This window comes from Oncorhynchus tshawytscha, linkage group LG16, assembly GCF_018296145.1.
Source record: "Oncorhynchus tshawytscha isolate Ot180627B linkage group LG16, Otsh_v2.0, whole genome shotgun sequence".
Classification (NCBI taxonomy): domain Eukaryota; kingdom Metazoa; phylum Chordata; class Actinopteri; order Salmoniformes; family Salmonidae; genus Oncorhynchus; species Oncorhynchus tshawytscha.
This window is the reverse complement of record NC_056444.1, coordinates 82,680,458-82,707,035: the sequence shown is the minus strand read 5'-3', so window position 1 is coordinate 82,707,035 and position 26,578 is coordinate 82,680,458. Positions and strand designations below refer to the sequence as shown.

At 52.3% G+C, this 26,578-nt stretch overlaps 1 protein-coding gene across 1 annotated transcript in view; it reads right to left on the bottom strand.

Annotated features, from left to right (window-relative positions):
• rerea (arginine-glutamic acid dipeptide (RE) repeats a) overlaps positions 1 to 26,578 on the bottom strand; it is a 269,119-nt gene that overhangs the window by 21,865 nt on the left and 220,676 nt on the right. Inside the window, 2 exon segments of the mRNA XM_042299790.1 lie at positions 2,499 to 2,591; positions 5,010 to 5,172. Of these exon segments, the coding sequence (XP_042155724.1) occupies positions 2,499 to 2,591; positions 5,010 to 5,172 (256 nt within the window).

Genomic DNA, 26,578 nt, shown 5'->3' with positions numbered 1-26,578 from the left:
CAGAGACAGGACATGCATTTTAGTCATTGAGAAACAGCTTCCTGTCAGTCAGAGACGGGACATGCATTTTAGTCATTGAGAAACAGCTTCCTGTCAGTCAGAGACGGGACATGCATTTTAGTCATTGAGAAACAGCTTCCTGTCAGTCAGAGACGGACATGCATTTTAGTCATTGAGAAACAGCTTCCTGTCAGTCAGAGACAGGACATGCATTTTAGTCATTGAGAAACAGCTTCCTGTCAGTCAGAGACAGGACATGCATTTTAGTCATTGAGAAACAGCTTCCTGTCAGTCAGAGACGGGACATGCATTTTAGTCATTGAGAAACAGCTTCCTGTCAGTCAGAGACAGGACATGCATTTTAGTCATTGAGAAACAGCTTCCTGTCAGTCAGAGACAGGACATGCATTTTAGTCATTGAGAAACAGCTTCCTGTCAGTCAGAGACAGGGGATCGTCTGCTACAGATGTTCTAGTTACACCCCTCAGACAGACGGGTGGACATCGGAACCCACTGGGGTGTGCTGAGAGAAACACCCCTTCAGACAGACAGGTGTACTGAGAGAAACACCCCTTCAGACAGACAGGTGTACTGAGAGAAACACCCCTTCAGACAGACAGGTGTACTGAGAGAAACACCCCTTCAGACAGACAGGTGTACTGAGAGAAACACCCCTTCAGACAGACAGGTGTGCTGAGAGAAACACCCCTTCAGACAGACAGGTGTACTGAGAGAAACACCCCTTCAGACAGACAGGTGTACTGAGAGAAACACCCCTTCAGACAGACAGGTGTACTGAGAGAAACACCCCTTCAGACAGACAGGTGTACTGAGAGAAACACCCCTTCAGACAGACAGGTGTACTGGAGAGAAACACCCTTCAGACAGACAGGTGTGCTGAGAGAAACACCCCTTCAGACAGACAGGTGTGCTGAGAGAAACACCCCTTCAGACAGACAGGTGTACTGAGAGAAACAACCCTTCAGACAGACAGGTGTACTGAGAGAAACACCCCTTCAGACAGACAGGTGTGCTGAGAGAAACACCCCTTCAGACAGACAGGTGTACTGAGAGAAACACCCCTTCAGACAGACAGGTGGACATCAGAAACCACTTTTTGGCTCTGCCAGTTATGGTGACAGTGAGGCAGCTGTGTTTGGGGGAGACCAGAGATGACCAGCTGTGTTAGGGGGAGACCAGAGATAACCAGCCGTGTTAGGGGGAGACCAGAGATAACCAGCCGTGTTAGGGCGAGACCAGAGATAACCAGCTGTGTTAGGGCGAGACCAGAGATAACCAGCCGTGTTAGGGCGAGACCAGAGATAACCAGCCGTGTTAGGGGGAGACCAGAGATAACCAGCTGTGTTAGGGGAGACCAGAGATAACCAGCCGTGTTAGGGGAGACCAGAGATAACCAGCCGTGTTAGGGGAGACCAGAGATAACCAGCCGTGTTAGGGGAGACCAGAGATAACCAGCCGTGTTAGGGGAGACCAGAGATAACCAGCCGTGTTAGGGCGAGACCAGAGATAACCAGCCGTGTTAGGGGAGACCAGAGATAACCAGCCGTGTTAGGGCGAGACCAGAGATAACCAGCCGTGTTTGGGGAGACCAGAGATAACCAGCCGTGTTAGGGGAGACCAGAGACCAGAGATAACCAGCCGTGTTAGGGCGAGACCAGAGATAACCAGCCACGTTAGGGCGAGATCAGAGATAACCAGCCACGTTAGGGGGAGACCAGAGATAACCAGCTGTGTTAGGGGGAGACCAGAAACCAGAGATAACCAGCTGTGTTAGGGCGAGACCAGAGACCAGAGATAACCAGCCGTGTTAGGGCGAGACCAGAGATAATCAGCCGTGTTAGGGCGAGACCAGAGACCAGAGATAACCAGCCGCGTTAGGGCGAGACCAGAGATAACCAGCCGCGTTAGGGCGAGACCAGAGACCAGAGATAACCAGCCGTGTTAGGGCGAGACCAGAGATAACCAGCCGTGTTAGGGGAGACCAGAGATAACCAGCCGCGTTAGGGCGAGACCAGAGATAACCAGCTGTGTTAGGGGAGACCAGAAACCAGACATAACCAGCTGTGTTAGGGCGAGACCAGAGATAATCAGCCGTGTTAGGGCGAGACCAGAGATAACCAGCTGTGTTAGGGGAGACCAGAAACCAGACATAACCAGCTGTGTTAGGGCGAGACCAGAGATAATCAGTCGCGTTAGGGCGAGACCAGAGACCAGAGATAACCAGCCGCGTTAGGGCGAGACCAGAGATAACCAGCCGCGTTAGGGCGAGACCAGAGATAACCAGCCGTGTTAGGGCGAGACCAGAGATAACCAGCCGTGTTAGGGCGAGACCAGAGATAACCAGCTGTGCGTGTGGTTATGAGGTAGAGAGACAGAGGTTGTCAGCCCGTCTCTGTAGGACAATATCATGAAGATAACGGGTCCATATGACGGTGTGTGTATATATCTGTGGTGAGTGTGTGTGTGTATCATCTTACTGGTGGTGAAACAGTGTCTGCAGGCGTAACCCTTCAGCTCCTGCTCACTGTCTTCACTGTCCAGGTCATCTTCACTGGCTGAACTCAGGTCCACTGGAGGAGAACAGAACACAAGTCGTTACCAAGCGCCAACAGGACCGAGCTAAACATCTTCACTGGCTGAACTCAGGTCCACTGGAGGAGAACAGAACACAAGTCGTTACCAAGCGCCAACAGGACCGAGCTAAACATCTCACTGGCGTTACCAAATGACATGTTAACATACACCTTGTGATAACCACTGCTCAACTTCTAACACAGTATTATTTCTGTTTGTTGCCGATCCTGTTCTTGCCATTATGAGTTGCTTTACAAGCCTTATCGAAAAGGTCCTATGTATCAGGAGTAACCAAAAAGAGACTTGATGCGAGCGGGTTTTCTTTCCTTGCCTGCTGTGGCAACATAACTGTTGTACCTACAGAACTCTGAGGAGGGGGCTGTTGATGGGGTTTGGGGCGTAGGGTTAGTGTCCTACTTACAGAACTCTGAGGAGGGGGCTGTTGATGGGGTGGAGGTTTGGGCCGTAGGGTTAGTGTCCTACTTACAGCACTCTGAGGAGGGTGTTCTAGATGGGATGTTGACGGGGTGGAGGTTTGGGGCGTAGGGTTAGTGTCCTACCTACAGAACTCTGAGGAGGGGGCTGTTGATGGGGTGGAGGTTTGGGGCGTAGGGTTAGTGTCCTACTTACAGAACTCTGAGGAGGGGGCTGTTGACGGGGTGGAGGTTTGGGGCGTAGGGTTAGTGTCCTACTTACAGCACTCTGAGGAGGGGGCTGTTGACGGGGTGGAAGTTTGGGGCGTAGGGTTAGTGTCTTACTTACAGAACTCTGAGGAGGGGGCTGTTGACGGGGTGGAGGTTTAGGGCGTAGGGTTATTGTCCTACTTACAGAACTCTGAGGAGGGGGCTGTTGACGGGGTGGAGGTTTGGGGCGTAGGGTTAGTGTCCTACTTACAGCACTCTGAGGAGGGTGGTCTAGATGGGATGTTGACGGGGTGGAGGTTTGGGGCGTAGGGTTAGTGTCCTACCTACAGAACTCTCATGAGGGGGCTGTTGACGGGGTGGAGGTTTGGGGCGTAGGGTTAGTGTCCTACTTACAGAACTCTGAGGGGGCTGTTGACGGGGTGGAGGTTTGGGGCGTAGGGTTAGTGTCCTACTTACAGAACTCTGAGGAGGGGGCTGTTGACGGGGTGGAGGTTTGGGGCGTAGGGTTAGTGTCTTACTTACAGAACTCTGAGGAGGGGGCTGTTGACGGGGTGGAGGTTTAGGGTGTAGGGTTATTGTCCTACTTACAGAACTCTGAGGAGGGGCTGTTGACGGGGTGGAGGTTTGGGGCGTAGGGTTAGTGTCCTACTTACAGCACTCTGAGGAGGGTGGTCTAGATGGGATGTTGACGGGGTGGAGGTTTGGGGCGTAGGGTTAGTGTCCTACCTACAGAACTCTCATGAGGGGGCTGTTGACGGGGTGGAGGTTTGGGGCGTAGGGTTAGTGTCCTACTTACAGAACTCTGAGGGGCTGTTGACGGGGTGGAGGTTTGGGGCGTAGGGTTAGTGTCCTACTTACAGAACTCTGAGGGGGCTGTTGACGGGGTGGAGGTTTGGGGCGTACGGTTAGTGTCCTACCTACAGAACTCCGAGGGGGCTGTTGACAGGGTGGAGGTTTGGGGCGTAGGGTTAGTGTCCTGAACTCTGAGGGGCTGTTGACAGGGTGGAGGTTTGGGGCGTAGGGTTAGTGTCCTACTTACAGCACTCTGAGGAGGGTGGTCTAGATGGGATGTTGACGGGGTGGAGGTTTGGGGCGTAGGGTTAGTGTCCTACCTACAGAACTCTGAGGGGCTGTTGATGGGGTGGAGGTTTGGGGCGTAGGGTTAGTGTCCTACTTACAGAACTCTGAGGAGGGGGCTGTTGACGGGGTTGAGGTTTGGGGCGTAGCGTTAGTGTCCTACTTACAGAACTCTGAGGAGGGTGCTGTTGACGGGGTGGAGGTTTGGGGCGTAGGGTTAGTGTCCTACCTACAGAACTCTGAGGGGGCTGTTGACAGGGTGGAGGTTTGGGGCGTAGGGTTAGTGTCCTACCTACAGAACTCTGAGGGGGCTGTTGATGGGGTGGAGGTTTGGGGCGTAGGGTTAGTGTCCTACTTACAGAACTCTGAGGGGCTGTTGACGGGGTGGAGGTTTGGGGCGTAGGGTTAGTGTCCTACTTACAGCACTCTGAGGAGGGTGCTGTTGATGGGGTGGAGGTTTGGGGCGTAGGGTTAGTGTCCTACTTACAGAACTCTGAGGGGGGCTGTTGACGGGGTGGAGGTTTGGGGCGTAGGGTTAGTGTCCTACTTACAGAACTCTAAGGAGGGTGCTGTTGACGGGGTGGAGGTTTGGGGCGTAGGGTTAGTGTCCTACTTACAGAACTCTGAGGAGGGGGTCTAGACAGGATGTTGACGGGGTGGAGGTTTGGGGCGTAGGGTTAGTGTCCTACTTACAGAACTCTGAGGAGGGGGGTCTAGACGGGATGTTGACGGGGGTGGAGGCAGTACGTGTCTTGATGCGCCGGAACACAGGCTGGCGACGGTGTCTACGGTGGGCCCTGGACGACGCCGCCTCAGGAGTCTTCTTCCAGTAGTAGTAGAAGGTTATCAACTCACCCTGCAAGGCAAGAGAGACACACACCATCAGAACAACAGAACACACACTCTTATAGCAGTCGAAGAAGGTTAGCAACTATCCTTGTATCGGAGACAGAGAGAGAGGATAAGGAACGAGTACCAGGAACACTGAACCGTGTATCTTACTCATGTAGGAACCAGGTGAAAACAGTGCGTACCCACACGGCATTCGCACGCACGGCATTCGCACGCACGGCATTCGCACGCACGGCATTCGCACGCACGGCATTCGCACGCACGGCATTCGCACGCACGGCATTCGCACGCACGGCATTCGCACGCACGGCATTCGCACGCACGGCATTCGCACGCACGGCATTCGCACGCACCGCATTCACACGCACCGCATTCACCGCACGCACCGCCTTCACACCGCCTTCACACCGCCGCCTCACACCGCCATCACACCGCCTTCACACCGCCATCACACCGCCTTCACACCGCCTTCACACTCACGACATTAACATTCCCAATCACTCTCCAATTTCTCGTAGTTCTCTCTGCTCCATAACAAAATGTGTGGAATTGCATTAAAACAGCAACATTTAGTCTCTGTGGCCAAAAGGAGGCCGTCTAAACTAACTTTGCCACCGTTGCTGAAAAAAGAAATCCTCGGGGAAACATTGCATCACTTTGCATAAAAATAACTCCCAAAAATAAGAGCTGTGTGTTTTATTTCAGACATGGTAAATCATTCCCTAATGTACTAAAACATCCAAGTTAGATATTAAGATGATCTAACAGCCACTGCGTCACATAACGAGAAAAAGACCGTCGTGGTTTGGAGTGGACTGAGACCATGGCTCCAGGTCACCGAGTCCATGACTCCACGTCAGGTTTTGCAAGTAGCCCGGGTGTGTTTGCACTGCTGCTGTGGTTGTGTTTGTCTGTCAGTTGCAGGATTAGGCAGGGAGGCAGGGAGAGCGGGAGGCAGTCTGGCTGGCTGGCTGAATGATGGGGTATTAGGAGCAGTGCTGTTGGGGCTGCCTGGGTGGCAAGCGGCTGAATGGGAACAATGAACATGTTGGGGAGAGCTTTGCTGCTACAAATAGGACCTGAAACGGTTCTTGGCCCTGCCGCTGGAGGAGTCTATTGAACTTTAATCAAACATTCAGAGCCAGGGCTGTGGTGTGTGTGTGTGTGTGTGTGTGTGTGTGTGTGTGTGTTAAGTCTGTCAGAACGAGGGATAAATCCGTTGCACCAAAGGACCGGCCGGAAATTTATGTCGGAGTGAGGACATTAACACATGGATCAGAGGACTCTGCTGAGGGAGGAAGCACGGCTACATTAACTACTGCACACTCTGAATTATACACACACACACTCTGAATTATACACACACACACTCTGAATTATACACACACACACACACACTCTGAATTATACACACACACACACTCTGAATTATACACACACACACACTCTGAATTATACACACACACACTCTGAATTATACACACACACACACTCTGAATTATACACACACACACACTCTGAATTATACACACACACACACACACTCTGAATTATACACACACACACTCTGAATTATACACACACACACACACACACACACACACTGAATTATACACACACACACACACTCTGAATTATACACACACACACACTCTGAATTATACACACAACACACTCTGAATTATACACACACACACTGAATTATACACACACACACACACACACTGAATTATACACACACACACACACACACACACACTGAATTATACACACACACACACACTGAATTATACACACACACACACTGAATTATACACACACACACACACACACTGAATTATACACACACACACACACACTGAATTACACACACACACTGAATTACACCCCACCCTGAACCCCCAACTCTCTCCCCCCCACCCTGAACCCCCAACTCTCTCTCCCCACCCTGAACCCCCAACTCTCTCTCCCCCACCCTGAACCCCCAACTCTCTCTCCCCCACCCTGAACCCCCAACTCTCTCTACCCCACCCTGAACCCCCAACTCTCTCTACCCCACCCTGAACCCCCAACTCTCTCTACCCCACCCTGAACCCCCAACTCTCTCTACCCCACCCTGAACCCCCAACTCTCTCTCCCCCACCCTGAACCCCCCAACTCTCTCTACCCCACCCTGAACCCCCAACTCTCTCTCCCCCACCCTGAACCCCCAACTCTCTCTACCCCACCCTGAACCCCCAACTCTCTCTACCCCACCCTGAACCCCCAACTCTCTCTACCCCACCCTGAACCCCCAACTCTCTCCCCCACCCTGAACCCCCAACTCTCTCTCCCCACCCTGAACCCCCAACTGGCGTCCCACCAGGTTAAAGGGGCTGTGTGGCGTCCCACCAGGTTAAAGGGGCTGTGTGGCGTCCCACCAGGTTAAAGGGGCCGTGTGGCGTCCCACCAGGTGTTAACGGGGCTGTGTAACTTGTTCAGTTTATGTCTCAGTTGTTGAATCTTGTTTTGTTCATACAAAAATGTATAGATGTTAAAAATAAACGCAGTTGACAGTGATGACGTTTCTTTTTTTGCTGAGTTTATATATATATATATATATCTGTAATGATTTACTGGGCTAGGGGAATCGAAGGGGCTGAATAAATATTTCAAGTATGTAATATATTATATTGTGTGTATATATATATATATATATATGTATATATGTATGTATGTATGTATGTATGTATGTGTGTGTGTATATATATGTGTGTGTGTGTATAGATATGTGTTTGTGTATGTGTGTGTATATATATATACACACACCCATATATATACACACACATACACCCACATATGTATACACACACACACATATATACACACACAAATACACACACACATATATATATATGTGTATACATACATATATACACATATATACACACACACAATATAATATATTACATACTTGAAATATTTATTCAGCCCCTTCTATTCCCCTGGCCCAGTAAATCATTACAGAGCAGTACAGTACTGCTAGCTACAGTCAACGAGCTCACAGAACAAGATAGTGACAACATGAGCCTGGTATTATTAAGGCCTTCAACATGAGCTTGGTAATATCAAGGCCTTCAACATGAGCCTGGTATTATAAAGGCCTTCAACATGAGCTTGGTATTATTAAGGCCTTCAATATGAGCTTGGTATTATTAAGGCCTTCAACATGAGCTTGGTATTATTAAGGCCTTCAACATGAGCTTGGTATTATTAAGGCCTTCAACATGAGCTTGGTATTATTAAGGCCTTCAACATGAGCTTGGTATTATTAAGGCCTTCAACATGAGCTTGGTATTATTAAGGCCTTCAACATGAGCCTGGTATTATTAAGGCCTTCAACATGAGCTTGGTAATATCAAGGCCTTCAACATGAGCTTGGTATTATTAAGGCCTTCAACATGAGCTTGGTATTATTAAGGCCTTCAATATGAGCTTGGTATTATTAAGGCCTTCAACATGAGCTTGGTATTATTAAGGCCTTCAACATGAGCCTGGTATTATTAAGGCCTTCAACATGAGCTTGGTATTATTAAGGCCTTCAACATGAGCTTGGTATTATTAAGGCCTTCAACATGAGCCTGGTATTATTAAGGCCTTCAACATGAGCCTGGTATTATTAAGGCCTTCAACATGAGCTTGGTAATATCAAGGCCTTCAACATGAGCTTGGTAATATCAAGGCCTTCAACATGAGCTTGGTAATATCAAGGCCTTCAACATGAGCCTGGTATTATTAAGGCCTTCAACATGAGCCTGGTAATATCAAGGCCTTCTGGAATGCTGCCTGCTTCCCTCTGCAGGACATTTCTGCTCTGTTGGGTTATCTTCCATCAAGGAGAGGGCTTACCTCATATCACCATCAGCCTCAATGCTCTCACTCCCTCTGCCTCCCACCCTCACTGCTCTGACTCTGTTCCCTCCACAGTCTCACTGCTCTGACTCTGTTCCCTCCACAGTCTCACTGCTCTGACTCTGTTCCATCCAGTCTCACTGCTCTGACTCTGTTCCATCCAGTCTCACTGCTCTGACTCTGTTCCATCCAGTCTCAGTCTCACTGCTCTGACTCTGTTCCATCCAGTCTCACTGCTCTGACTCTGTTCCATCCAGTCTCAGTCTCACTGCTCTGACTCTGTTCCATCCAGTCTCACTGCTCTGACTGTTCCATCCACAGTCTCACTGCTCTGACTCTGTTCCATCCAGTCTCACTGCTCTGACTCTGTTCCATCCAGTCTCAGTCTCATTGCTCTGACTCTGTTCCATCCAGTCTCACTGCTCTGACTCTGTTCCATCCAGTCTCAGTCTCACTGCTCTGACTCTGTTCCATCCAGTCTCACTGCTCTGACTCTGTTCCATCCACAGTCTCACTGCTCTGACTCTGTTCCATCCAGTCTCACTGCTCTGACTGTTCCATCCAGTCTCATTGCTCTGACTCTGTTCCATCCAGTCTCAGTCTCACTGCTCTGACTCTGTTCCATCCAGTCTCAGTCTCACTGCTCTGACTCTGTTCCATCCACAGTCTCACTGCTCTGACTCTGCCCCATCCAGTCTCACTGCTCTGACTCTGTTCCATCCACAGTCTCACTGCTCTGACTCTGTTCCATCCAGTCTCAGTCTCACTGCTCTGACTCTGTTCCATCCAGTCTCACTGCTCTGACTCTGTTCCATCCACAGTCTCACTGCTCTGACTCTGTTCCATCCACAGTCTCACTGCTCTGACTCTGTTCCATCCACAGTCTCATTGCTCTGACTCTGTTCCATCCACAGTCTCACTGCTCTGACTCTGTTCCATCCAGTCTCACTGCTCTGACTCTGTTCCATCCAGTCGCAGTCTCATTGCTCTGACTGTTCCATCCAGTCTCAGTCTCACTGCTCTGACTCTGTTCCCTCCACAGTCTCACTGCTCTGACTCTGTTCCATCCACAGTCTCACTGCTCTGACTCTGTTCCATCCAGTCTCAGTCTCACTGCTCTGACTCTGTTCCCTCCACAGTCTCACTGCTCTGACTCTGTTCCATCCACAGCCTCATTGCTCTGACTCTGTCCCATCCAGTCTCAGTCTCACTGCTCTGACTCTGTTCCCTCCACAGTCTCACTGCTCTGACTCTGTTCCATCCAGTCTCACTGCTCTGACTCTGTTCCCTCCACAGTCTCACTGCTCTGACTCTGTTCCATCCAGTCTCACTGCTCTGACTCTGTTCCATCCAGTCTCACTGCTCTGACTCTGTTCCATCCAGTCTCACTGCTCTGACTCTGTTCCATCCACAGTCTCACTGCTCTGACTCTGTTCCCTCCACAGTCTCACTGCTCTGACTCTGTTCCATCCAGTCTCACTGCTCTGACTCTGTTCCATCCACAGTCTCACTGCTCTGACTCTGTTCCATCCACAGTCTCACTGCTTTGACTCTGTTCCCTCCAGTCTCACTGCTCTGACTCTGTTCCATCCAGTCTCACTGCTCTGACTGTTCCATCCAGTCTCACTGCTCTGACTGTTCCATCCACAGTCTCACTGCTTTGACTCTGTTCCATCCACAGTCTCACTGCTCTGACTCTGTTCCATCCAGTCTCACTGCTCTGACTCTGTTCCATCCAGTCTCACTGCTCTGACTCTGTTCCATCCAGTCTCACTGCTCTGACTGTTCCATCCACAGTCTCACTGCTCTGACTCTGTTCCATCCAGTCTCACTGCTCTGACTCTGTTCCATCCACAGTCTCACTGCTCTGACTATGTTCCATCCAGTGTCACTGCTCTGACTCTGTTCCATCCACAGTCTCACTGCTCTGACTCTGTTCTATCCAGTCTCACTGCTCTGACTCTGTTCCATCCACAGTCTCACTGCTCTGACTCTGTTCCATCCACAGTCTCACTGCTCTGACTCTGTTCCATCCACAGTCTCACTGCTCTGACTCCGTTCCATCCAGTCGCACTGCTCTGACTCTGTATCATCCAGTCGCACTGCTCTGACTCTGTTCCCTCCACAGTCTCATTGCTCTGACTCTGTTCCCTCCACAGTCTCACTGCTCTGACTCTGTTCCCTCCACAGTCTCACTGCTCTGACTCTGTTCCATCCAGTCGCACTGCTCTGACTCTGTCCCATCCAGTCTCATTGCTCTGACTCTGTCCCATCCAGTCTCACTGCTCTGACTCTGCCCCATCCAGTCTCACTGCTCTGACTCTGTCCCATCCAGTCTCACTCCCTCTGCTTCCCACCCTCACTGCTCTGACTCTGTTCCATCCAGTCTCACTGCTCTGACTCTGTTCCATCCACAGTCTCACTGCTCTGACTCTGTTCCCTCCACAGTCTCACTGCTCTGACTCTGTTCCCTCCACAGTCTCACTGCTCTGACTCTGTTCCATCCAGTCTCACTGCTCTGACTCTGTCCCATCCAGTCTCACTGCTCTGACTCTGTTCCATCCAGTCTCACTGCTCTGACTCTGTTCCATCCACAGTCTCATTGCTCTGACTGTTCCATCCACAGTCTCACTGCTCTGACTCTGTTCCATCCACAGTCTAACTGCTCTGACTCTGTTCCATCCAGTCTCACTGCTCTGACTCTGTTCCATCCAGTCTCACTGCTCTGACTCTGTTCCATCCAGTCTCACTGCTCTGACTCTGTTCCCTCCACAGTCTCACTGCTCTGATTCTGTTCCATCCAGTCTCACTGCTCTGACTCTGTTCCATCCACAGTCTCATTGCTCTGACTCTGTTCCATCCACAGTCTCACTGCTCTGACTCTGTTCCATCCAGTCTCACTGCTCTGACTCTGTTCCATCCAGTCTCACTGCTCTGACTCTGTTCCATCCACAGTCTCACTGCTCTGACTCTGTTCCATCCACAGTCTCACTGCTCTGACTCTGTTCCATCCACAGTCTCATTGCTCTGACTCTGTTCCATCCACAGTCTCATTGCTCTGACTGTTCCATCCACAGTCTCACTGCTCTGACTCTGTTCCCTCCACAGTCTCATTGCTCTGACTCTGTTCCATCCACAGTCTCACTGCTCTGACTCTGTTCCATCCACAGTCTCATTGCTCTGACTCTGTTCCATCCAGTCTCATTGCTACAGTCACTTCGAATGCTTCACTACATGTTGTGATGGTCATTGTATTTAGTGTGTGTCTTCGTTTAGTTTCCTAGTCTTTCTCTGTATGTCAGGTTGTGTCTCTGTCTGCCTGTATCCAAGGCTAGATGATGAGCGAACAGGGATCCTAGAGTCATTGCTTGTCTCGGTGGTCCTATGTACACTGTGCTACACAGGGCAGGGCAACCAGGGCCGAGGGCAGGGCAACCAGGGCCGAGGGCTAAACTCCTGTGTTTATACACTGATCCCGTCCGCTATCTGGCCCGCTCCACTCTCTCTCTGTCTCGCTATCCCCCCCTCCCACCTCTCTCTGTCTCGCTATCCCCCCTCCCACCTCTCTCTGTCTCGCTATCCCCCCTCCCACCTCTCTCTGTCTCGCTATCCCCCTCCCACCTCTCTCTGTCTCGCTATCCCCCCCTCCCACCTCTCTCTGTCTCGCTATCCCCCTCCCACCTCTCTCTGTCTCGCTATCCCCCCCTCCCACCTCTCTCTCCCTCTGCAGACTGAACAGATGGTTATTGTTTTTCCTGGCAGATTTATGACCGAGCCACAAAAGGCCCCTGCTTTGACACCAAGCCAAAAGGTTAAGGCTGTTACTTGCAGGAGGAGAAGAGGGACGGAGCAGGGAAGGAGAGCGAGAGGAGGGAAGGAGGAGAAGTGGGACGGAGCAGGGAAGGAGAGCGAGAGGAGGGGAGGAGGAGAAGAGGGACGGAGCAGGGAAGGAGAGCGAGAGGAGGGGAGGAGGAGAAGTGGGACGGAGCAGGGAAGGAGAGCGAGAGGAGGGGAGGAGGAGAAGTGGGATGGAGCAGGGAAGGAGAGCGAGAGGAGGGGAGGAGGAGAAGTGGGATGGAGCAGGGAGGAGGAGAAGTGGGACGGAGCAGGGAAGGAGAGCGAGAGGAGGGGAGGAGGAGAAGAGGGACGGAGCAGGGAAGGAGAGCGAGGAGGGGAGGAGGAGAAGTGGGACGGAGCAGGGAAGGAGAGCGAGAGGAGGGGAGGAGGAGAAGTGGGATGGAGCAGGGAAGGAGAGCGAGAGGAGGGGAGGAGGAGAAGAGGGACGGAGCAGGGAAGGAGAGCGAGAGGAGGGGAGGAGGAGAAGTGGGATGGAGCAGGGAAGGAGAGCGAGAGGAGGGGAGGAGGAGAAGAGGGACAGAGCAGGGAAGGAGAGCGAGAGGAGGGGAGGAGGAGAAGTGGGACGGAGCAGGGAAGGAGAGCGAGAGGAGGGGAGGAGGAGAAGTGGGATGGAGCAGGGAAGGAGAGCGAGAGGAGGGGAGGAGGAGAAGAGGGACGGAGCAGGGAAGGAGAGCGAGAGGAGGGGAGGAGGAGAAGTGGGACGGAGCAGGGAAGGAGAGCGAGAGGAGGAGAAGTGGGATGGAGCAGGGAAGGAGAGCGAGAGGAGGGTAGGAGGAGAAGAGGGACGGAGCAGGGAAGGAGAGCGAGAGGAGGGGGAGGAGGAGAAGAGGGACGGAGCAGGGAAGGAGAGCGAGAGGAGGGGAGGAGGAGAAGAGGGACGGAGCAGGGAAGGAGAGCGAGAGGAGGGGAGGAGGAGAAGTGGGACGGAGCAGGGAAGGAGAGCGAGAGGAGGGGGAGGGAGGGACGGAGCAGGGAAGGAGAGCGAGAGGAGGGGAGGAGGAGAAGTGGGACGGAGCAGGGAAGGAGAGCGAGAGGAGGGGAGGAGGAGAAGTGGGACGGAGCAGGGAAGGAGAGCGAGAGGAGGGGAGGAGGAGAAGTGGGACGGAGCAGGGAAGGAGAGCGAGAGGAGGGAAGGAGGAGAAGTGGGACGGAGCAGGGAAGGAGAGCGAGGGAGGGGAGGAGAAGAAGAGGGACGGAGCAGGGAAGGAGAGCGAGAGGAGGGGAGGAGGAGAAGTGGGACGGAGCAGGGAAGGAGAGCGAGAGGAGGGAAGGAGGAGAAGTGGGACGGAGCAGGGAAGGAGAGCGAGAGGAGGGAAGGAGGAGAAGTGGGACGGAGCAGGGAAGGAGAGCGAGAGGAGGGAAGGAGGAGAAGTGGGATGGAGCAGGGAAGGAGAGCGAGAGGAGGGGAGGAGAAGTGGGACGGAGCAGGGAAGGAGGAGAAGTGGGACGGAGCAGGGAAGGAGAGCGAGAGGAGGGAAGGAGGAGAAATGGCAGGAGCCAGAGTAGAGGGAGAGGACCAGGGGAAAGGAGGAGGAGAGGACCAGGGGAAAGGAGGAGGAGAAGACCAGGGGAAAGGAGGAGGAGAAGACCAGGGGAAAGGAGGAGAAGAGGAGCAGGGGAAAGGAGGAGGAGAGGAGCAGGGGAAAGGAGGAGGAGAGGAGCAGGGGAAAGGAGGAGGAGAGGAGCAGGGGAAAGGAGGAGGAGAGGAGCAGGGGAAAGGAGGAGGAGAGGAGCAGGGGAAAGGAGGAGGAGAGGAGCAGGGGAAAGGAGGAGGAGAGGAGCAGGGGAAAGGAGGAGGAGAGGAGCAGGGGAAAGGAGGAGAGGAGCAGGGGAAAGGAGGAGAGGAGCAGGGGAAAGGAGGAGAGGAGCAGGGGAAAGGGAGGAGAGGAGCAGGGGAAAGGAGGAGAGGAGCAGGGGAAAGGAGGAGAGGAGCAGGGGAAAGGAGGAGAGGAGCAGGGGAAAGGAGGAGAGGAGCAGGGGAAAGGAGGAGAGGAGCAGGGGAAAGGGGGAGAGGACCAGGGGAAAGGGGGAGAGGACCAGGGGAAAGGTAGAAGGGAGGGGAAAGGAGGAGAGGACCAGGGGAAAGGAGGAGAGGACCAGGGGAAAGGAGGAGAGGACCAGGGGAAAGGAGGAGAGGACCAGGGGAAAGGGGGAGAGGACCAGGGAAAGGAGGAGAGGACCAGGGGAAAGGGGGAGAGGACCAGGGGAAAGGGGGAGAGGACCAGGGGAAAGGAGGAGAGGTAGAAGGGAGGGGAAACGGAGAGGACCAGGGGAAAGGAGGAGAGGACCAGGGAAAGGAGGAGAGGTAGAAGGGAGGGGAAACGGAGAGGACCAGGGGAAAGGAGGAGAGGACCAGGGAAAGGAGGAGAGGATCAGGGGAAAGGGGAGAGGACCAGGGGAAAGGGGGAGAGGACCAGGGAAAGGAGGAGAGGTAGAAGGGAGGGGAAACGGAGAGGACCAGGGGAAAGGAGGAGAGGACCAGGGGAAAGGGAGAGGACCAGGGGAAACGGAGAGGACCAGGGGAAACGGAGAGGACCAGGGGAAACGGAGAGGACCAGGGGAAACGGAGAGGACCAGGGGAAACGGAGAGGACCAGGGGAAACGGAGAGGACCAGGGAAATGGAGAGGACCAGGGGAAACGGAGAGGGAGATATAAAATAATAAAACAAATGGACAATCAAACTTGAATATAACCACAGGCCCTAAAACCTCTCCCACATGTTACTGAATGACGTGTGACACTGGGACAGAGAATTCAATTGAATTGAGAGAGACAGAGAATATAGAGAGACAGAGAGAATAGAGAGACAGAGAGAATAGAGACAGAGAGAATAGAGACAGAGATAATAGAGACAGAGAGAGAGAGATTATCTACCTCACTTGCTTTGGCAATGTTAACACATGTTTCCCATGCCAATAAAGCCCTTGAATTGAATTGAGAGAATAGAGACAAAGAATAGAGACAAAGAGAGAAGTGACAAAGGGAATAGAGACAGAGGGAATAGAGAGACAGAATAGAGAGAGAGGGAATATAGAGAAGAGACAGAATAGAGACAGAGGGAATAGAGACAGAGATAATAGAGACAGAGAGAGAGAGATTATCTACCTCACTTGCTTTGGCAATGTTAACACATGTTTCCCATGCCAATAAAGCCCTTGAATTGAATTGAGAGAATAGAGACAAAGAATAGAGACAAAGAGAGAAGTGACAAAGGGAATAGAGACAGAGGGAATAGAGAGACAGAATAGAGAGAGAGGGAATATAGAGAAGAGACAGAATAGAGACAGAGGGAATAGAGACAGAGAGAATAGAGACAGAGAATAGAGAGACAGAAAAGAGACAGAGGGAATAGAGAGAGGGAATAGAGAGACAGAGAGAATAGAGACAGAGACAATAGAGAGAGAACAGAGACAGAGAAAATAGAAACAGAGAGAATAAAGACAGAAAAGAGAGAGAGAGAATAGAGACAGAATAGAGACAGAGAGAATAGAGACAGAGAATAGAGACAGAGAGAATAGAGAGAGAGAGAATAGAGAGACAGAGAATAGAGACAGAGAATAGAGAGAATAGAGACAGAGAGAATAGAGAGAGAGAGAATAGAGAGAGAGAATAGAGACAGAGAGAATAGAGAGACAGAATAGAGAGAGAGAGAGAATAGAGACAAAGAATAGAGACAAAGAGAGAATAGAGACAGAGGGAATAGAGAGAGGGAAGAGACAGAGAGAGAATAGAGAGAACAGAGAGAATAGAGACAGAGAATAGAGAGAGAATAGAGAGACAAAGAGAGAATAGAGAGAACAGAGAGAATAGAGACAGAGAATAGAGAGAGGGAAGAGACAGAGAGAGAATAGAGAGAACAGAGAGAATAGAGAGAGGGAAGAGACAAAGAGAGAATAGAGAGAACAGAGAGAATAGAGACAGAGAATAGAGAGAGGGAAGAGACAGAGAGAGAATAGAGAGAACAGAGAGAATAGAGACAGAGAATAGAGAGAGGGAAGAGACAGAGAGAGAATAGAGAGAACAGAGAGAATAGAGAGAGGGAAGAGACAGAGAGAGAATAGAGAGAACAGAGAGAATAGAGACAGAGAATAGAGAGAGAATAGAGAGACAAAGAGAGAATAGAGAAGAGAATAGAGAGAAGAGACAGAATAGAGGAGAATAGAGACAGAGAGAAACAATAGAGAGACAGAATAGAGAGAGAGAATAGAGAGAGAATAGAGAGAAGACAGAATAGAGACAGAGAATATAGAGACAGAGAGAATAGAGAGAGAGAGAATAGAGACAAAGAATAGAGACAAAGAGAGAATAGAGACAGAGGGAATAGAGACAGAGAGAGAATAGAGAAACAAAGAGAGAGAATAGAGGGAGAGAGAATAGAGAGACAGAGAGAACAGAGACAGAATAGAGAGAGAATAGAGAGACAGAATAGAGACAAAGAATAGAGACAGAATAGAGACAGAGAGAATAGAGAGAAGACAGAATAGAGACAAAGGGAATAGAGAGACGGAATAGAGACAAAGGGAATAGAGAGACGGAATAGAGACAGAGGGAATATAGAGAGGGAATAGAGAGACAGAGAGAATAGAGACAGAGAATAGAGACAGAGAATAGAGACAGAGAGACAATAGAGAGAGAACAGAGAGAATAGAGAGAGAGAAGAGACAAAGAGAGAATAAAGACAGAGAGAATAGAGAGAGAGAATAGAGAGACAGAGAATAGAGACAGAGAAAAGAGAGAGAGAGAGAGAGAGAGAGAGAATAGAGACAGAGAGAATGAATAGAGAGACAGAGAGAATAGAGAGAGAGAGAATAGAGAGACAGAGAGAATAGAGAGAGAGAGAATAGAGAATAGAGACAGAGAATAGAGAGACAGAGAGAATAGAGAGAGAGAGAATAGAGACAAAGAATAGAGAGAGGGAATAGAGAGAGGGAAGAGACAGAGGGAATAGAGAGAACAGAGAATAGAGACAGAGAACAGAGACAGAGAATAGAGACAAAGAATAGAGACAGAGAGAGAATAGAGACAGAATAGAGAGAATAGAGACAGAGAGAATAGAGAGAGCAGCAGGAGAGTGTGTGATGACTAGGTTGGTTCTAGTGGCAGATCCAGAGTTCTGTAAACAGCCATTAGTGCGGCCAGGCAGAGTTGCTCAGAAGAGGAGATGGGAGTCTGACCATCATTACAGCGAAGTGGAAGAGAATGTTGATCTTACAACTAAAATGACAACTACATTTAATTCTGTCCATAAATGTACTTTGACTTGCTTGTTTTGTATTCTATATCCAGTAAACTCTGTTAGTGTACACTGACAACCTGACTGATAGTAACGCTGGCGTGTGGTGTGGGTTTAAGTCCTGGATTTCAGTCTAAGGGTAAATATACTTGAGTGTGCTAGTGTAGAGGGAGATTAGTACATCTCTCTGACGTGGTACAGAACTAAGAGCCTTAGTGACATATTTGCCTTCTCTGTCCTGTCAATCATCAGCTGGCACAAGGCTGGTGTAAAAGAAGTGATTCCAATATTAATTATCCCCGATTCAAATAGGATTTGCTGTATGTTGCCTGGAATAAAATGGATTTGGGCTATGTTTATACAGTCCCCTTTTAAATCGGATTTGCTGTATGTTGCCTGGAATAAAATGGATTTGGGCTATATTTATACAGTCCCCTTTTAAATAGGATTTGCTGTATGTTGCCTGGAATAAAATGGATTTGGGCTATGTTTATACAGTCCCCTTTTAAATCGGATTTGCTGTATGTTGCCTGGAATAAAATGGATTTGGGCTATATTTATACAGTCCCCTTTTAAATAGGATTTGCTGTATGTTGCCTGGAATAAAATGGATTTGGGCTATGTTTATACAGTCCCCTTTTAAATAGGATTTGCTGTATGTTGCCTGGAATAAAATGGATTTGGGCTATGTTTATACAGTCCCCTTTTAAATAGGATTTGCTGTATGTTGCCTGGAATAAAATGGATTTGGGCTATGTTTATACAGTCCCCTTTTAAATAGGATTTGCTGTATGTTGCCTGGAATAAAATGGATTTGGGCTATGTTTATACAGTCCCCTTTTAAATAGGATTTGCCTTGTAATGTGTTAACTTTTCTGATATTCTGAACTTTTGTCAGATATGTTCTGGTCATTTATAAACTGGATAGCCAGCTAGATAGCCAACAAGCTAATGTTAGCAACAAACCAAAACATTGTCTAGAAAAAGTAGCTTTTAGTAGCCTGGCTTGCTAGATTGACATACTCGAAATATATATTTTTTTAAACTGATGTTTTTTTTTGTGATGCAAAATCTAGAGAAAGTCTGGACCCGGCTGCTGATGTGTCGTGCAGACTGCCATGTGGACCCGGCTGCTGATGTGTCGTGCAGACTGCCATGTGGACCCGGCTGCTGATGTGTCGTGCAGACTGCTATGTGGACCCGGCTGCTGATGTGTCGTGCAGACTGCCATGTGGACCCGGCTGCTGATGTGTCGTGCAGACTGCCATGTGGACCCGGCTGCTGATGTGTCGTGCAGACTGCCATGTGGACCCGGCTGCTGATGTGTCGTGCAGACTGCCATGTGGACCCGGCTGCTGATGTGTCGTGCAGACTGCCAAGTGGACCCGGCTGCTGATGTGTCGTGCAGACTGCCATGTGGACCCGGCTGCTGATGTGTCGTGCAGACTGCCATGTGGACCCGGCTGCTGATGTGTCGTGCAGACTGCCAAGTGGACCCGGCTGCTGATGTGTCGTGCAGACTGCTATGTGGACCCGGCTGCTGATGTGTCGTGCAGACTGCCATGTGGACCCGGCTGCTGATGTGTCGTGCAGACTGCCATGTGGACCCGGCTGCTGATGTGTCGTGCAGACTGCCATGTGGACCCGGCTGCTGATGTGTCGTGCAGACTGCCATGTGGACCCGGCTGCTGATGTGTCGTGCAGACTGCCATGTGGACCCGGCTGCTGATGTGTCGTGCAGACTGCCATGTGGAACCGGCTGCTGATGTGTCGTGCAGACTGCCATGTGGACCCGGCTGCTGATGTGTCGTGCAGACTGCCATGTGGACCCGGCTGCTGATGTGTCGTGCAGACTGCCATGTGGACCCGGCTGCTGATGTGTCGTGCAGACTGCCATGTGGACCCGGCTGCTGATGTGTCGTGCAGACTGCCAAGTGGACCCGGCTGCTGATGTGTCGTGCAGACTGCCATGTGGACCCGGCTGCTGATGTGTCGTGCAGACTGCCAAGTGGACCCGGCTGCTGATGTGTCGTGCAGACTGCTATGTGGACCCGGCTGCTGATGTGTCGCGCAGACTGCCATGTGGACCCGGCTGCTGATGTGTTGTGCAGACTGCCATGTGGACCCGGCTGCTGATGTGTCGTGCAGACTGCCATGTGGACCCGGCTGCTGATGTGTCGTGCAGACTGCCATGTGGACCCGGCTGCTGATGTGTCGTGCAGACTGCCATGTGGACCCGGCTGCTGATGTGTCGTGCAGACTGCCATGTGGACCCGGCTGCTGATGTGTCGTGCAGACTGCCATGTGGACCCGGCTGCTGATGTGTCGTGCAGACTGCCATGTGGACCCGGCTGCTGATGTGTCGCGCAGACTGCCATGTGGACCCGGCTGCTGATGTGTTGTGCAGACTGCCATGTGGACCCGGCTGCTGATGTGTCATGCAGACTGCCACAAATCATGACAAGGTCGGTTGGCGGGACGTTTAACTACATCACCACAAATCATGACAAGGTCGGTTGGCGGGACGTCTTTTTCTGAACCACAACATTTCTGTTTCTGAACCACAACATGTCTGTTTCTAAACCCAGTCTGAACCACAACATTTCTGTTTCTAAACCCAGTCTGTACCACAACATATCTGTTTCTGAACCACAACATGTCTGTTTCTGAACCACAACATGTCTGTTTCTGAACCCAGTCTGAACCACAACATTTCTGTTTCTGAACCCAGTCTGAACCACAACATGTCTGTTTCTAAACCCAGTCTGAACCACAACATGTCTGTTTCTGAACCCAGTCTGAACCACAACATGTCTGTTTCTAAACCCAGTCTGAACCACAACATTTCTGTTTCTAAACCCAGTCTGAACCACAACATTTCTGTTTCTAAACCCAGTCAGAACCACAACATGTCTGTTTCTGAACCACAACATGTCTGTTTCTAAACCCAGTCTGAACCACAACATGTCTGTTTCTAAAATAGACAGATATCCACAGGGTAGAGAAAAGAGCCTTGGCTGGTGGAACAGTGTGTGCGTGTCTCTGTGTGCTTCGCTTGGTGGTTTAATAGGCTCCTGTGCAGAAGGGATCGCTTTTCTCCCACAGAATGAGTGAATAAGCTGTGTTTTCACAGGTCAGGGATACACACGCCACAGAATGAGTGAATAAGCTGTGTTTTCACAGGTCAGGGATACACACGCCACAGAATCAGCATTCTCCCAGTCTCACTGCTGTAAGCGCTTTTACTAATCAAAGCAGATTGGACCTACCGCTACAGAGCCTTTTTACAAGGAGAGTCGATCCCTACGCCTGCTAAAGAGCCTTTTTTACAAGGAGAGTCGATCCCTACGCCTGCTAAAGAGCCTTTTTACAAGGAGAGTCGATCCCTACGCCTGCTAAAGAGCCTTTTTACAAGGAGAGTCGATCCCTACGCCTGCTAAAGAGCCTTTTTACAAGGATCCCGAGGCCTGCTAAAGAGCCTTTTTACAAGGAGAGTCGATCCCTACGCCCGCTAAAGAGCCTTTTTACAAGGAGAGTCGATCCCTACGCCCGCTAAAGAGCCTTTTTACAAGGAGAGTCGATCCCTACGCCCGCTAAAGAGCCTTTTTACAAGGAGAGTCGATCCCTACGCCTGCTAAAGAGCCTTTTAACAAGGAGAGTCGATCCCTACGCCTGCTACAGAGCCATTTCAGCATATTTAGTTGTTTGAACAGTATTGAGCAGAACCCAGCTCATATTCCATAACGCCCTCGCAGTCTCCTCCCTCTCTCCATAACGCCCTCTGTCTCCTCCCTCTCTCCATAACGCCCTCTGTCTCCTCCCCCTCTCTCTCCCATAACGCCCTGTCTCCTCTCTCTCTCCATAACGCCCTGTCTCCTCCCTCTCTCTCTCTCCATAACGCCCTGTCTCCTCCCTCTCTCTCTCCATAACGCCCTGTCTCCTCCCTCTCTCTCTCCATAACGCCCTGTCTCCTCCCTCTCTCTCTCCATAACGCCCTGTCTCCTCCCTCTCTCTCCATAACGCCCTGTCTCCTCCCTCTCTCTCTCCCTCTCTCTCTCCATAACGCCCTGTCTCCTCCCTCTCTCTCTCCCATAACGCCCTGTCTCCTCCCTCTCTCTCTCTCTCCATAACGCCCTGTCTCCTCCCTCTCTCTCTCTCATAACGCCCTGTCTCCTCCCTCTCTCTCTCCATAACGCCCTGTCTCCTCCCTCTCTCTCTCTCCATAACGCCCTCTCTCCTCCCTCTCTCTCTCCGCCCTCTCTCTCTCTCCATAACGCCCTGTCTCTCTCTCTCTCTCCATAACGCCCTGTCTCCTCCCTCGCTCTCTCTCTCCATAACGCCCTCTCTCCCTCTCTCCTCCATAACGTCTCCTCCCTCTCTCTCTCCATAACGCCCTGTCTCCTCCCTCTCTCTCTCTCCATAACGCCCTGTCTCCCTCCCTCTCTCTCTCTCCATAACGCCCTGTCTCCTCCCCCTCTCTCTCCATAACGCCCTGTCTCCTCCCTCTCTCTCTCTCCATAACGCCCTGTCTCCTCCCTCTCTCTCTCTCCATAACGCCCTGTCGCCTCCCTCTCTCTCTCTCCATAACGCCCTGTCTCCTCCCTCTCTCTCGCCCTGTCTCCATAACGCCCTGTCTCCTCCCTCTCTCTCTCTCCATAACGCCCTGTCTCCTCCCTCTCTCTCTCTCCATAACGCCCTGTCTCCTCCCTCTCTCTCTCTCCATATAACGCCCTGTCTCCTCCCCTCTCTCTCTCTCCATAACGCCCTGTCTCCTCCCTCTCTCTCTCTCATAACGCCCTGTCTCCTCCCTCTCTCTCTCCATAACGCCCTGTCTCCTCCCTCTCTCTCCATAATGCCCTGTCTCCTCCCTCTCTCTCTATAACGCCCTGTCTCCTCCCTCTCTCTCTCTATAATGCCCTGTCTCCTCCCTCTCTCTCTCTCCATAACGCCCTGTCTCCTCTCTCTCTCTATAACGCCCTCTCCTCTCTCTCTCTCTCCATAATGCCCTGTCTCCTCCCCTCTCTCTCTCCATAACGCCCTGTCTCCTCCCTCTCTCTCTCTCCATAACGCCCTGTCTCCTCCCCCTCTCTCTCCATAACGCCCTGTCTCCTCCCTCTCTCTCTCTCCATAACGCCCTGTCTCCTCCCTCTCTCTCTCTCATCGCCCTGTCTCCTCCCTCTCTCTCTCTATAATGCCCTGTCTCCTCCCTCTCTCCATAACGCCCTGTCTCCTCCCTCTCTCTCTCTCTCTCCATAACGCCCTGTCTCCTCCCCTCTCTCTCCTCCATAACGCCCTGTCTCCTCCCTCTCTCTCTCCCATAACGCCCTGTCTCCTCCCTCTCTCTCTCTCCATAACGCCCTCTGTCTCCTCCCTCTCTCTCTCCATAACGCCCTCTGTCTCCTCCCTCTCTCCATAACGCCCTGTCTCCTCCCTCTCTCTCTCCATAACGCCCTGTCTCCTCCCTCTCTCTCTCCCATAACGCCCTCTGTCTCCTCCCTCTCTCTCTCTCTCCATAACGCCCTCTGTCTCCTCCCTCTCCTCCCTCTTTCTCTCTCCATAACGCCCTGTCTCCTCCCTCTCTCTCTCTCCCATAACGCCCTGTCTCCTCCCTCTCCCCATAACGCCCTGTCTCCTCCCTCTCTCTCTCTCCATAACGCCCTGTCTCCTCCCCTCTCTCTCCATAACGCCCTGTCTCCTCCCTCTCCATCTCTCTCCTCCCTCTCGCCCTCTGTCTCCTCCCTCTCCCCATAACGCCCTGTCTCCCTGTCTCCTCCCTCCTCTCTCTCTCTCTCCCCCATAACGCCCTGTCTCCTCCCTCTCTCTCTCTCCATCGCCCTCTCCTCCCCCTCTCTCTCTCCCTCTCTCCTCCCTCTCTCCCATAACGCCCTCTGTCTCCTCCCTCTCTCCATAACGCCCTGTCTCCTCCCCCTCTCTCTCCCATAACGCCCTGTCTCCTCCCCCTCTCTCTCCATAACGCCCTCTGTCTCCCCTCTCCCTCTCTCTCCTCCCTCTCCCCATAACGCCCTCTCTCTCCTCCCTCTCCCCATAACGCCCTGTCCCTCCCTCTCTCTCCCTCTCCATAACGCCCTGTCTCCTCCCCCCCATCCCTCTCCATCTCTCCATAACGCCCTGTCTCCTCCCCCTCTCTCCCATAACGCCCTCTGTCTCCTCCCTCTCTCTCTCCATAACGCCCTCTGTCTCCTCCCTCTCCCCATAACGCCCTGTCTCCTCCCTCTCTCTCTCCATAACGCCCTGTCTCCTCCCCCTCTCTCCATAACGCCCTGTCCCTCCTCCCCTCTCCTCTCTCTCCTCCATAACGCCCTGCCCTCTGTCTCCTCCCTCTCCCTCTCTCCATAACGCCCTCTGTCTCCTCCCTCTCTCTCCCATAACGCCCTGTCTCCTCCCTCTCCTCTCTCCATAACGCCCTGTCTCCTCCCTCTCTCTCTCCCATAACACCCTGTCTCCTGTCTCCTCCCTCTCTCTCTCTCCATAACGCCCTGTCTCCTCCCTCTCTCTCTCCATAACGCCCTGTCTCCTCCCTCTCTCTCTCCCATAACGCCCTGTCTCCTCCCCCTCTCTCTCCCATAACGCCCTGTCTCCTCCCCCTCTCTCCATAACGCCCTGTCTCCTCCCCCTCTCTCTCCATAACGCCCTGTCTCCTCCCCTCTCTCTCTCCATAACGCCCTGTCTCCTCCCCCTCTCTCTCCATAATGCCCTCTCTCTCTCCCATAACGCCCTCTGTCTCCTCCCTCTCTCTCTCCATAACGCCCTCTGTCTCCTCCCTCTCTCTCTCCATAACACCCTCTGTCTCCTCCCTCTCTCTCCATAACGCCCCGTCTCCTCCCCCTGTCTCTCTCTCTCCATAACGCCCTGTCTCCTACCCCTCTCTCTCCATAACGCCCTGTCTCCTCCCTCTCTCTCCCCATATAATGCCCTCTGTCTCCTCCCTCTCTCTCTCCCATAACGCCCTGTCTCCTCCCTCTCTCCCCATAACGCCCTGTCTCCTCCCTCTCTCTCTCCATAACGCCCTGTCTCCTCCCCTCTCTCTCCATAACGCCCTGTCTCCTCCCTCTCTCTCCCCATAATGCCCTGTCTCCTCCCTCTCTTCTCCATAATGCCCTGTCTCCTCCCTCTCCCCATAACGCCCTGTCTCCTCCCTCTCTCTCTCCATAACGCCCTGTCTCCTCCCCCTCTCTCTCTCTCCATAACGCCCTGTCTCCTCCCTCTCTCTCTCTCCATAACACCCTGTCTCCTCCCCTCTCTCTCTCTCCATAACGCCCTGTCTCCTCCCCTCTCTCTCTCCATAACGCCCTCTGTCTCCTCCTCTCCCTCTCTCCATAACGCCCTCTGTCTCCTCCCTCTCCCTCTCTCCATAATGCCCTGTCTCCTCCCCCTTTCTCCCATAACGCCCTCTGTCTCCTCCCCTCTCTCTCTCCATAACGCCCTGTCTCCTCCCCCTCTCTCTCTCCATAACACCCTCTGTCTCCTCCCCCTCTCCTGCATAACGCCCTGTCTCCTCCCTCTCCCTCTCTCCATAACGCCCTGTCTCCTCCCTCTCCCTCTCTCCATAATGCCCTCTGTCTCCTCCCTCTCTCCATAATGCCCTCTGTCTCCTCCCGCTCTCTCTCCATAACGCCCTCTGTCTCCTCCCTCTCTCTCTCCATAACACCCTCTGTCTCCTCCCTCTCCCCATAACACCCTGTCTCCTCCCTCTCTCCATAACGCCCTGTCTCCTACCCCTCTCTCTCCATAACGCCCTGTCTCCTCCCTCTCTCTCCCCATAACGCCCTCTGTCTCCTCCCTCTCTTCATAATGCCCTGTATCCTCCCTCTCTCTCTTCATAACGCCCTGTCTCCTCCCTCTCTCTCCCCATAACGCCCTCTGTCTCCTCCCTCTCTTCATAATGCCCTGTATCCTCCCTCTCTCTCCCCCTCTCTCTCCATAATGCCCCGTCTCCTCCCTCTCTCTCTTCATAACGCCCCGTCTCCTCCCTCTCTTCATGATGCCTCTAAGTCTCCTCCCTCCACTCTGAGAGAAAGAGAGAGGCAGGGAGGTAGTGAGGGAGAGGGGCAGGCGGGAGGGAGGGTAGTGAGGGAGAGGGGCAGGCGGGAGGGAGGGGTGAGGGAGAGGGGCAGGCGGGAGGGAGAGAGGTAGTGAGGGAGAGGGGCAGGCGGGAGGGAGAGAGGTAGTGAGGGAGAGGGGGCAGGCGGGAGGGAGAGAGGTAGTGAGGGAGAGGGGCAGGCGGGAGAGGGGCAGGCAGGAGGGAGAGAGCTAGTGAGGGAGAGGGGCAGACGGGAGGGAGGGAGGTAGTGAGGAGAGGGGCAGGCGGGAGGGAGAGGGGCAGGCGTGAGGGAGAGGGGCAGGCGGGGGAGGGAGGGAGAGGGGCAGTGAGGGAGAGGGGCAGGCGGGAGGGAGAGAGGTAGTGAG